Source organism: Branchiostoma belcheri, unplaced genomic scaffold, assembly GCF_001625305.1.
Source record: "Branchiostoma belcheri isolate BF01 breed outbred unplaced genomic scaffold, Haploidv18h27 scaffold100, whole genome shotgun sequence".
Classification (NCBI taxonomy): Eukaryota; Metazoa; Chordata; class Leptocardii; order Amphioxiformes; family Branchiostomatidae; genus Branchiostoma; species Branchiostoma belcheri.
In genome coordinates, this window is record NW_017802381.1 from 526,288 (window position 1) to 538,866 (window position 12,579).

Below are 12,579 nucleotides of genomic sequence, written 5' to 3' on the forward strand. Positions count from 1 at the left end.
GATTTGCCCCAGTGTTAAATCCCTTCAGAAACTGGTTGGGATATGTGAACATTTTGGTAAGGTAAATGATATTTTGTTTAATACAAATAAAACTTGTTGTATGTACTTTCCGAGCGCTGGCCTTCCACTCCAGCAGCCTCTGCCCGCCGTGAAAATTTATAATGTTGAGTTGAAATATGTGGATTCTTTTGTATATCTTGGTATTCATTTAAATGCGAAGTTAAATGACAATGACTGTGTTCGAGCTGAAATTAGACGCCTATATCGCCATACCAATTGTATAAATCGTAAATTCTATCATTGTTCGCCCGTTGTGAAAAAGACTTTGTTTATGTCCTACTGTTCGCAGTTGTTTGGAGTCCAGTTATGGAACTCTGTTCATGCGAGTGTACTAGCTAAGTGTCGTGTTGCATACAATAATTGCTTTCGTATTCTCCTTAAGTTGCCAAGAGGTTGTAGTGCCAGTTCAATGTTTGTACACCTCTCGACCGATACATTCGATGCTAGACGCAGGAAATTGTGTTATGCTTTCATCAATAGAATATATGCCACCAACAATAGCATTATATGCTGTCTTTTGAGATCAGACTGCCAATTCAGGAACACGTATTTTAAAAATGTATATAGATTGTTGTGTGTTTAGTGTCTATGTGGTCTTGTCTGTACTATGGGTTTTTTCCTGAAATAAAGTGATTCATTCATTCATTTGTCTGCGTAATTTGGGCAGGATATTATTTTATTTTAAAAAATGGGGGTTTGACTGTACAATCAATGTGTCATTAATGAAAGCAATTTTCATTCTTTTTATGTTCTTTCTTCGTATGATATTTACTTAGTCATTGAAGATCATCAAACACAACTAATGGGAAATATTTCATGTTCCTACTGTTATTTTGTTATTTTTTTGTTATTTGTAACATTGAATGTATGAAATATGATAATTTTGGTAGTATCTTTAAAGTGAAAATACTGAGTGGAAAAAAATCAAACCTACCTTTAGTCCTGGTATTAACAAAGTCAGTGGCTTTACATCAATACTACAAGTTGTACTTCTATTAATCATTTTTTTTTCCTTCCTCCTATCTAGAACATGTCCTCTGTCAGTGGTGAAGTTGGTGAGGAGTCATGAAGCTGGTCGGGTGTTGCATTATGAAGCAGATACTAGAAGATGACCCTGGTTATTTGCCAGGAGTAAAAACTTAACTAGTATATGCACTTTTTTTGACTCTGTACATACATTTACATGTAGCTCACCGGCATAGTTTCGGAAAGAAAGGTTATGATAATCATATAGTATATATAAAGCTTATTCAATGTATAGTTTCGTAGTTTGTGGTTGTAAATAAGGCCGTGTTGATTTGATTATATGGATGACATCTGTGCGCCCATGGCTTTTCGTTCATTTCCAAAATAAGTTTACGACAGTTATACAAAAGATCTGCAAAGTGAGCAAACATAAATTGGTTATGTCACAAAATTTACCAACTTTGTCGATAGAAGAAGGGAAACAGGGAGCAGAGGATGGCATCTATATAATCAAATCGAATTGGCCTAGTCTACAGGTTCCTAGTATGTGTAAGTCGTGTTTAGTTATTTTTTTTCAATATGTTTGTATGGTTTCAAAGTATATATAGGTCATGTCGGTATAGTCTCCAATTCTGTGCAGTTAGTAGTTACTCGTCATTAGTATTTTTAGATACCTTCCCTATATAAGATTGAGATAAGTGTAAATTAAAGCTGTTGAGATTCATGCATGATGAGTGCTTGCCCTTGTGTCTTTGTAAAAAAATGGGAGACAATTGTCAAGTGCCATTTTTTTTAAAATAAAGCTGTCGAGAGTAAAAGTGCTTGTCCTTGTATCCTTGCTCTCAATTAGATAATTGCAGTGTGATTTATTTGGAATCTTCCATTTTTGTTTCGGGAGGAACATGGAGTGAAATATTCTACATTTGCTCTGAAGCAAATGTTGGCCTTTCTAGTTTAAATGATGATTTTACAAATTCAACATTTTTCATGTAAAATTCCTCTACTTTGCCTTGCTTCATTTTAACATGTCCTCGTTAATTTTGCGAATGATATCCTCATAACATCAGCATGTAAGTTCATCTGAGTTGGTAAATTACATTATGAAAAACTTAAACTGTTCTCCAACTCAAAATTTGACTCACCAGAAATTTTCGACTGAATCACTCAGTCTTCCTCAGTTATCTGACCCAAATGCTGTGGACACGTGATTTTTCCCACGTGTGACGTCAGCAAAGGGTCAAAGGTTGTCGGAAGTCGATATCGCCCCCCGTCCCGGTTGAGCGATGGTTGAAGTGCCCTGATGTATATGGCCTCTTTCATGCCTCTCTTAAAGTAATCCTGTTCGGTATCCAAGATTCTGACCCCCTCCAGATCCACTGTGTGTCCCGGTGATTCTATGTGGATGTGCTGTGACACCTCAGATGCAACAGAACTGGGTTTTCTATGTTCTAGAAACCTGGTTTATAGTGAGCGCTCCCCGATATAAGTTTCCCAACAGGGGCCTCTGTTGGTGTCTCCCTGGCAACTTATGTGGTAGATAACCCCACACTTGTCTTCCTTGGGAGTTTTGTCCTTAGGTGCCACAAGGAGCTGTCTTAACGTACAATGAGGTCTAAAACATGTACTCACTCCATGTGCAGCAAAGATTCTACGTAGGGGCTCAGAAACACCCTTTACGTATGGGAGGACTACAAGTGTTTTCCCTCACGTTCCCTGACTATCGTGGGGTTTAGACCGGGGCTGTCTAGGCTCGGAGGCTTTCCTAATGAGCCACTGAGGGTAGCCACACTTCTTTAGGGTTTCTGTAACGTGATCGATCTCGGCAATTCTATCCACAGGATCACTGATGATGGTATTAGCTCTATGTAAGAGGGTCTTGATCACTCCCAATTTGTGTAATCTCCAAGCAGATCATACGGTGGCAAGGCAGTATCCATTGGCCAGAGGAGTGTCCATTAGCCACCGAAGATCTGCCTGCAGTCGAAACGTCAAAGGCTATTAACACCTAGTTGTTGCCTACTCAGAATGTGTTTGCCAAGTAGTTTATTGCCCTAACCACCGGGCAAGGCTATTGTCCTCCTTGTGGGGCTGCATGGTTGGCCGTTACAGGAAGTCTGTCTATGGGTCACAACACCAACTGTTATACATGTATTGGGCAGTTTAAACAATGGATCCGGAGGAGAAGGTTCACCTTGTGTTTTGTAATGTCTGGCATGGGGTTTTAAATTTTAACCATAAGTATCCATTTCCATGTTTCAGAAAGCATCACAGTGCCAGCATACATCTGATTCAGTTAGGGGGGGAACTCCCACTGAGATGTGCGCGGGTGACTGAATTTGTCCCAGATTCAAGCTATAAACCGCTTGTAAAAACCTTAGCGTGGCCAGTTTTTCAATTGCTGTTAATAGGGGCACAAGGAGGGGCAGCAACACCATTTTTGAAAGGAAGTGCTCCTCCCTGTGCGAGTGCAGGCAGATCTTCGGTGGCTAATGGACACTCCTCTGGCCAATGGATACTGCCTTGCCACCGTATGATCTGCTTGGAGATAACAATTTGTGGTCCAATGGCAATGGATGGTTTGAGAAAAAATGTAGATAGTGGTCCGTGTGTGTCGCCTTACGGTATATGCTAACCCGCAGGGACCTGTCCTGGTTGATTGTTGTTAGAGTGTCTAGAAAGTGCAGTGAACCGTCTTCTTGTTCAGATGTGAATTTTATATCTGGGTCCAAACTGTTTAAATAGTCTGTGAACTTCTGTGAATAGATTTTCTTTAACTTTGTATGGGTATCATCCACATATCGGTACCATCAACGAGGGGGGTGTGGGGCTGTTTTTATAGCCAACTGTTCTAAATATTCCAGATAAAGATTGCACACTATGGGGGAGACAGGTGAGCCCATAGCGGCTCCGTGCACTTGTTTGTAAAACACCCCATCATACTGGAAATATGTACACTTTAGACAAACTTGCAATAGGTCTACTATAATGTTCGGGCTTCAAAGTTGTTCTTTGGGGGAGGGTTGGGTCTGCATATACATCAGGGCACTTCAACCATCGCTCAACCGGGACGGGGGGCGATATCGACTTTAGACAACCTTTGACCCTTTGCTGACGTCACACGTGGGAAAAATCACGTGTCCACAGCATTTGGGTCAGATAGCTGAGGAAGACTGAGTGATTCAGTCGAAAATTTCTGGTGAGTCAAATTTTGAGTGCAAATGCTGGGGGCCTAACACGGGTGACGGCGCGTCTGTAAAATCTGTGGCGAACACTTTCAGGGTGTTCTGTGGTATAAAAAAAAGAGTACAGAGATTCTTTTGTACTTTAGACCAAATTGACATGTTCCTTTCTCTAGAACAATGTACCTTTGACAAAGACAGGAGATCTCCGACCTCTAGTTGTACAATGTATTAACTTTCACTTACAATCAGTACATACTAGTACACTGACGTAGCAAAAATATATGAGACTACATACTAGTATTGTAGTACTAGTATATACTACATACTAGTACATTCTAGTACCAGCGCATTTCCCTGGTTTCTTAAACACCACAAATAGATGTTTTAGCTTATACATGTGGAATGGATGAGAAGAATAAAATCCATACTATGAGCACGTGTTTAATCCACAGAAACGATCAAACTGTCGTTTGTAAGGACATCTAACAGAAATTCTGTACGTTTGTATCCCTACATATAATCAATTACATATGGGCCAATAGGTGATACGTAATACATTTGGATGGTCTGATTGCTAATTTCACTATATACCATGAATAATTCATTCATCAAACTACTAAATGCAAAATCGTTCAAATTAAGCAGACAAACAGAATAATTTACATCAAATTTACAAACACTAAGACACGTATACTTTTTCAAATACTTTTTATAATTATTCATCTCCATATGGCCTTATTCTTCGTTAGGATCAAAATGGAGTGTTTCGAGGAGTTCCCTCTGTCGTTCCTTTTGGCGATGTGTCCGCCATGTTTGCACGCTAACTATCGCTATCCCTAACGTCACCAGCACCACGCCTGCCACCTGAAGGGGATTCGGGATCTCCTGCCTAAACAAGTAGTCCAGTAGGAGAGAGATGGGGGCAACAAACATGCGAACTGCAGTGGAGATGTACGCCTTTACCGCTTTCAAGGATGCAAAGACAGTTAGGGTGGCAATAAGCTTGGTCACTCCGAACCCTACCACGTAAAACACTGTACGCGACGGCATTGACCAGATAGGAATCTCTGCTGCATAGGTTATAACAAGTAATGCCACTGTTCCTACTATATCTGAATACAGCAAAGCTGTGACTATTGACACCCGCAGTGTACCTCTAAGATACCGCATTAGCACCATATCTGGTGCAAAGACGAGAGAAGCGAGTAACGGAATGGAGATCGACAACACGAGTAGCTTGGTTGACATTGCACCAATCTGTGTCATTCCAACCACCACTAGGACAACTCCTGTTACACTTATGAGAATTGCACAAGCATCCACAAGAATCAGAGCTTCCTTTAAGAACAGAAAACCGACACAGGCAACGAAGAATGGCATTGAACCTTGGATGATGCCAAATGTGATGCCAGGCACGGTGTAAGTAAAAGACAAAAATAGGGCAATCATAGTGACATTTGAGAAGATCACAAACAGGAACAGAATGGTGTTCTGGTGTCTGTCTTCACCCGTGAATCTCGGCCGGCAGAATGCTGCCACGCATATAAGACCTAGAAGTTCAGTCAATCGCAATTAAGAAGAGAACTTGAAAACGCGGAAGGCCATCCTTGCTTGCCAATGCTACAAATTCCGCAGAGAAAGAAGCAGTAACTGCCGACAGCAGGGAAAGGAAAATGCCATTTGCTGCCTTCAGAGAAGATGTTTTGGTCTCTGCGACGTTGTTTCCCTCCATGAATGTTATTTTGAGAGTATCTCTGTCTGTCTGCATTCTTGTGGTTTGACCTAGTGGTAGCAGAGTTCTGTTGTCAATAATTGATGTGGATAACCGTACTTTCGTGGTCAGGTACTCTCTGCAGCTTTCATGGGCTTGAACCTTTTTTAACTGTCATCAAAAATCCACAACATAGGAGAGAAAAAAGTAAGGCCTTCACACAGCGGTACTTTCGGGAATGTTGCTTCCGATCTCCCACGAAGAAGGCGTTATCTTTGCTTTCTTGTGTCTTTGTGTTGAGCATCCAGAAAAATATTGTTTTGTATGTTTTCATCGAGTCACGGCGATATGACAGTCTTCTGTAAAAAGAAAAAAGAGAACATTATAGGATTTAGACACTGCACTGCGTTGCATATACACACAATGACCTTCATCAACTGTTAATGTAAAAACGTAAAGCCTATGACCCTTTATATGAATTATAGTTTTTTTCGATTTGTTCGTCAAGTATGTGTTTACCTGTTAAACGTCGGTCGGTTGCGTTGGGTCAATCGGTGACAAGGTGGTCTCTGTTGTCACAGCATCTGAAGGTTCTGGGTTCTAAATAATATTTATTTTTATTACATGAGATTTGTGAAAGCATTGACTAAAATGATTTAAAAAACGTGGCCAGATATTTTGGTGCAATATTCATTCACTTCCTACCATAGGTTTACAATTCGCAAGCAAGTCTTCTGCAGTCAGTCTGTGTGGAAAGGTTTCAATACTATTGTTTTCATTTGTCACGTCGTCTTTCCTGCACCTCCACGCTAGGAGGCGCCACTAACACGTGAGACAGAAACGCGTCATACAGGCCAGCTGCGCCCCCTGGTGGTTTCAACGGTTCATCTGTGTTGAAAACAATTACATTTTATATTATTAGTCGTTGAGACACATTACGGCAGATTGTTGAAAAATGACTTTGTAATTTTAGTATTATGAGTCTCTTGTTATCTGGAGTAATTTCATGTCAATACATTTTTAATATTTAGTCGATATTAATCAAAACGGCATGGTATTTCTGGTCTAAAATCGCCTAATAGGTATTTATCATAAGTATATGAGGACCAGTATAGCCAAAAGCAAGTAACAGGCAGACCGGCACTGAGAGGCAACTCAGGCAAGAACAAGGAGAAGTCGTAGACATCGTCCCTCCATGAAATAGCTTGTTATTTTGTAATTTTTTGGTGTATTTTAATAGACATATTATGAGTCAAACTTTGTTTTATCAGCAAAATGATAGATGTCTATAGATGTCTATCCTTTAAGAATTTTGTTGTGGCACTTCGTATTGGAAGGGGTTGCCTCAAAGCTGTCATGTGCAGGCGTTTAGTGTCTTGTTACCATGGTTTGTTTGAGGTCAATGACCTCTCAAGCACAACATATTAACAAACCACAGATGACCCAGTTCCCTGCTGAATGACCGATTAAAGATAAAATATATTTCCTGCAGAAATGGTCTAGAGGTAAAAATAGATTGGCCTGACCTGCCAGCTGGAGATATAAACAAAAACACTCTGGGGTCAAACAGACCATCCTATTATGAAATAGGGGTGAAAATGTGAAAATCCTTTTAAATAAGCAATGCAAATCTACGACAACCTGCTAATGCACGCTAAAACGCAAAGACAATCAGCGTCTACCCACATACCAAAAATGATCGCCAACCATCCACCGGGTTCTGAGATCATTCAACGCAAACAATCTGACATTGAGATAGCAATTCCGGTTCAAAGCAAACAGCTAAGGGGGCCCAAATTTACATCACTAAACCATTGTAACCACAACTACATGCTACCTTAGCATCGCACACACAGACCATAACGTGCCAACAATAGAATAAAAAATTAAACTGCAGTACCAAGGTCAATCACCAGGTGCTCAAAGTCAACCTACACAATCTCTAAGGCCCCATCCATCAATCTGCCAAATATCATACAGTTCCTTCTCACCGATCTTCAGATATCAGACCAAACATGAAACGGAGTAAAAACAATACCCCCCATTTACATGGAGGGTAATGATTAATTTCTGTAGGTCTGTTTATGGTTGATGCCTAATATTCATAATGATAATAATAATAATAGCATCGGCTCAATCACTATTCATTTGTTACGTTGCTCCTGACCCTCCCAAGGTTGTTCCTGGAATGGCCCTTTCACCGCACAACAGCCTTGTTTTGAAAAAGTGAATTTTCCATTATATTTTTTTTACAATTTTAAAAGTTTATCATTTTTATAAGCATATTTCTGATTAAAGGCTTAGTTCATATTGAAGTAGTGTTTTTTTCCTGATGTGGAACTCACAATTCTAATGTGCTTAACATTACATGTACATTACTGAACCTACTCTTAAAAATGACAATTTCTGTATCAAAAAATCACATAAATAGCACAGAGAGAGAGAGAGAATGTGTGTGTCTGTTTGTGTGTGTGTGTGTGTGTGTGTGTGTGTGTGTGTGTGTGTGTGTGTGTGTGTGTGTGTGTGTTGTGTGTGTGTGTGTGTGTGTGTGTGTGTGTGTGTGTGTGTGTGTGTGTGTGTGTGTGTGTGTGTACATACAGACGTTTTAATACAGTAGTTGATAAGAAAATACTGCCTTCCCTCAGTAGACTGTTTAGGTACATGTAAATCGCAATCGATACAGGCATGTAGAAAGACAGGTCGGTTGGGGTCTCATTTGGTGGCATCTATATACTTTACCCATGCTTGGTGGACCGTGTGTAGCGTTTTTATTTTCAGGACCAGAAAATGAAATCTCCGCGTTGTAAACTTCCTCTCATTATGTCTGGAACAGGAATAGATTGCTTAACTCTTCCCCTGGGCCTATATTGTTGTTACATAACCAAGTCTTTCAGTGGGTACCTTTTTTTTATTCCAACATCCAATCACATGACGTGGTGACGGCACACTCAACTTATATTACTCTAGAGGAATGTGGTTATGCTTTCGTCTGGCAAAATCCCCAGTCAATTGTCTCAAACACGTCCCCTATTATTTCATCAATTTATCAGCGTCTAAAGGACATCTATTTTCAGACATTTCTATCCGAAATTTACAACGATAACAGAATTGCAAATGCAAAGAATAAACTCAGACTATTAAAACATTCTTATAACGAAAAAGAATATCTTAAATTAGCAAATGTACGTCATAGATCCACCATTACAAAACTAAGAATCAGTTGTCATAAATTGCGAATTGAAGCAGGAAGACATAACCGCACTGCCCTGGAGCAAAGAATCTGCCAATTTTGTAGTCTAGATAGAGTAGAGGACGAAGTACATTTTTAACCATAGATTGTCCTTTATATGACAGCGATAAACGCATATTTTCCCTACTTCGGATTCTTAACAAGAAAAAAAATTGTATACCTGTTAACCTTTGATAAACCAAATCTGACTGCACGTACAGCATCTCACATTTATACAATTACTAATAAGTTGAAAAGACTAAAATACATTAGACATTTATATATACATGTACATGTAATAGTTATATGTATATTTATATGAATATGTATTCGAATATGTATAATGTGACCTGGGCAAAAATGTACAATAAAGGTCTTCATTCATTCATTAATGCCGCCGCCAACACAGGGACAATACAATACTCATTTTCACCTGAGTCTAGTGGGGAAAGTCGTGTAAAGTGCCTTTTCCAAGGGCACAAGATCGGTGGCATGTCAGGACTCGAACCCGGGACCTCATGATTCCGAGTCGCGCACGCTGCCGTTGCGCCACACGACTACACAGTGGGTACCTAACCTTCTCAATAACGTACACTCCCTAGATACTGTACCGGCGACGGTTTGTCCTGTTTGTAGACATAGATACCCCCATGTTACAGTCTTTGTTGTCCTTCTCATACTTTTCCAAGACAGATTTTGCAGTCGGGTGATGCGGGGTTTGTGCGTGTAGATATGCCACCCTTGAGGGTGTGTGTATGTGTGCAGCCTGGTATTTCACGTTTGCCTGCTTTCTGCTTGCCAATGCGGGGGGATAATTCTTATACAGACCACTCATGGATATTAGGGCTCCTCACGTTCTGCCATACCTACCAGCGAAGACCCTATCTCTACCCGCTACACACATGCCATACGACCTAACGTTTGCCTTCCTCTGCCGTGTATGAATATTTGGGAGTGTTGTAGAGTAGATGTTTGCCGCCCTGTCGTGTTTGTGAAGGAAGGGCCACGTTAGCGGCAGCGGCGTAGAAAGTCACTACTTCGTCTGGGTACGACTCAGTCCGTGTGTTCACGTAGTCAGTGAAGTACTCGTCTGGAATTTACCAGTAAGGATTCTGCCCCCCAGGCCGTGTGTTGTAGTAGTTGTAGTAGTTGTGGGGGGTTTCGGCGTACTGGTGCAGGTCACTTTCAGCGGTCTGTGTGGCCGCATCAGTCGCGCTGACGGGACTCCCATTGACCGGGGCGTCCTCGCCACCTGCCCCGCCGAGTACCCAGCGATTCAGGGGGACGACAGGTGGCGGAGGTCGGTTGTCCTGCCGCGACAAACTGCGCTGATTTCTGATAACACAGACTACTAGCAGTGCTACAAGCTCTACCCCTACTACAGCTAACACTGAGGCTATCCCTGTAATGATACCTAGTAGTAAATACCATTGCCTTAAGTAATGTAATAAGCAGAGTGCATCTAAATTCGCACTTTTTAGCATTGACTTACTTGACTTATGCCGAGTCCTGGTGTCTCTGGCATTGCTACAATTCAAGTCAGCAAGGTGACCACTGACCAATAATTCAAGTCATTAATATTGCACACCAATGCTACCCAACAAGCTATTTCCATTTTAGCCTCCGGCCAGCTTTTTTTAACCCTAAACAGTACACCTGGGGTCCGCGCGGACCCCAGCACTATATATTCTTAAAGATTTTTTTTCTGAGATTTCGGGTAATTGTCACCCACAAAGTTGTCCCTCAATGCAGTGCAGAAAACTCAGTTTCCTCCATTTTTTTAAATTTTTATATGTGATTTTCTTTTGGGCTCCGCGAGGACCTCAGCCGGCTTTTGATCGTTATGAATACATTGGCGTTCTTATACATTACTTTATTTCCGTTTTTATGTTTTTATGCTCTTATCATATGACCACCAAATTTTCATAGAATTGTGTACTAATAGAATTAAATTCTAACAACTTTGGTGTAATTATGACGTCATATGACGTCAGAGCTAATAATATGGCCCGCCATCTTGGATTTCGACCAATGACGTCATCAAATTAGCATATATTATGAATATTGAATGAGTTAACTTATCTTTAACTAAGATGTTACTAATGTCAGAAAGGAAGTGTTATTTAATATAAAACCCAGAAAATGTTTGTAAGCATTTGACATTAAAAATCTCGACTTGGATCCCATTTATGTCTTAGTTATGTTGTAAGGCGACCTTCAAGGAGACCACCTGTCCAAGGTGACCGCTTTTCTCTGGACCCCTGGGTGGTCGGCTTGGGCAGGTTCTTAACCTAGTTAATTTCACGAAATTGAAGGAAATTCCATGGAAACGAGGTATAAAATAAACATACTAAAATGAATACATTTCATCTATTTTTTGAACTTGTACAATCATCTATTGGTTGAACATTCGTCAATTGTATGAGGCAAAATATTTTATCAATAGCATTCTGCTGTTTAAAGCATTAGCTTATTGGAACCTGGCATAACAATGACTTAAGAGTGTCTGCACATATAATCGTTGAAGTGTGCATATTGAAAGTCTAAAAAGAAAAATATAGTTCTGTATAATAGGGTTTATTCTTTTTTTGCCATTTGTTTCGTATGCTTTCTTTCCACTTGACTGTAATATTTTTTCTTTTCTATTTCGTATTTGAAAACTGGTTGTCCTTCGATGATTGACCTTAAGTTTAAAACGGGTCGTATGGGCAGCCACCGTTCACGTTTCTTCTTTTTCTGCAATGTCGGTACCATATGCCGTACTTCCTGCGTCAGAGTCCTTGACCTGTTAGAAAAAACAACTATATAAACAAACAGGTTATCTAGATATATTCCCTAAGTGACGACTAAGTGCTAGGCCAAAGCTGGTTAAATCGAGTCCATGCTCAGATCATTACAGAGATCCTAAATCTTGCAAACAACTGATCAAGTCAACTCTTCATCATGTTTTAGATGTTTGGTTTGTTTTCTAATATGAACTAAAAAAAATGAATGTGGATGACGGAAAATAGTAATTTGTGTAGATGGAAGGACATACAAAGCCCCCCCCCCCTCCTTTAAGAATCATTACCTTGTCTAGACATGCTGGTAATCGATTAGTTACTTTTTACGCTTTTGGCCTTTATCCTTGGAGATGACACAAGCCAATTTAGTCTACTTTTTTCGTTCTTACAAATTTTATCTAAAATGGCAGGGCACACATTTTTATCTATGGCCACAGCAAGTAATTTTTATGGATGACATCCGCGCGCGCATTAATTTTCGCCTGATATTGCCTTCTGACAGTGTTCAATATGCCGAAAATGGACAATATGCCGAAGATGTCTGTTGCCATGCCGGAGGGTGGATGACAGATAACTATGAAGAGAAAAGGCTCTGATTTAATGTTTTGTTTCTTACTTTGATGCGGAAATATGTGATGTTGGCTGTGT

The 12,579-nt window shown here is 40.2% G+C and overlaps 1 protein-coding gene across 1 annotated transcript in view; it reads right to left on the reverse strand.

Annotated features, from left to right (window-relative positions):
* Window positions 1-10,245: 10,245 nt before the first annotated feature.
* Window positions 10,246-12,579, reverse strand: part of LOC109473187 — a 21,749-nt gene continuing 19,415 nt past the window's right edge. Inside the window, exons 10-11 of the mRNA XM_019773071.1 lie at window positions 11,741-11,931; window positions 10,246-10,476 (exon numbers count right to left, since the gene is read on the reverse strand). Of these exons, the coding sequence (XP_019628630.1) occupies window positions 10,246-10,476; window positions 11,741-11,931 (422 nt within the window). The remainder of the gene's footprint in view (window positions 10,477-11,740; window positions 11,932-12,579) is intronic.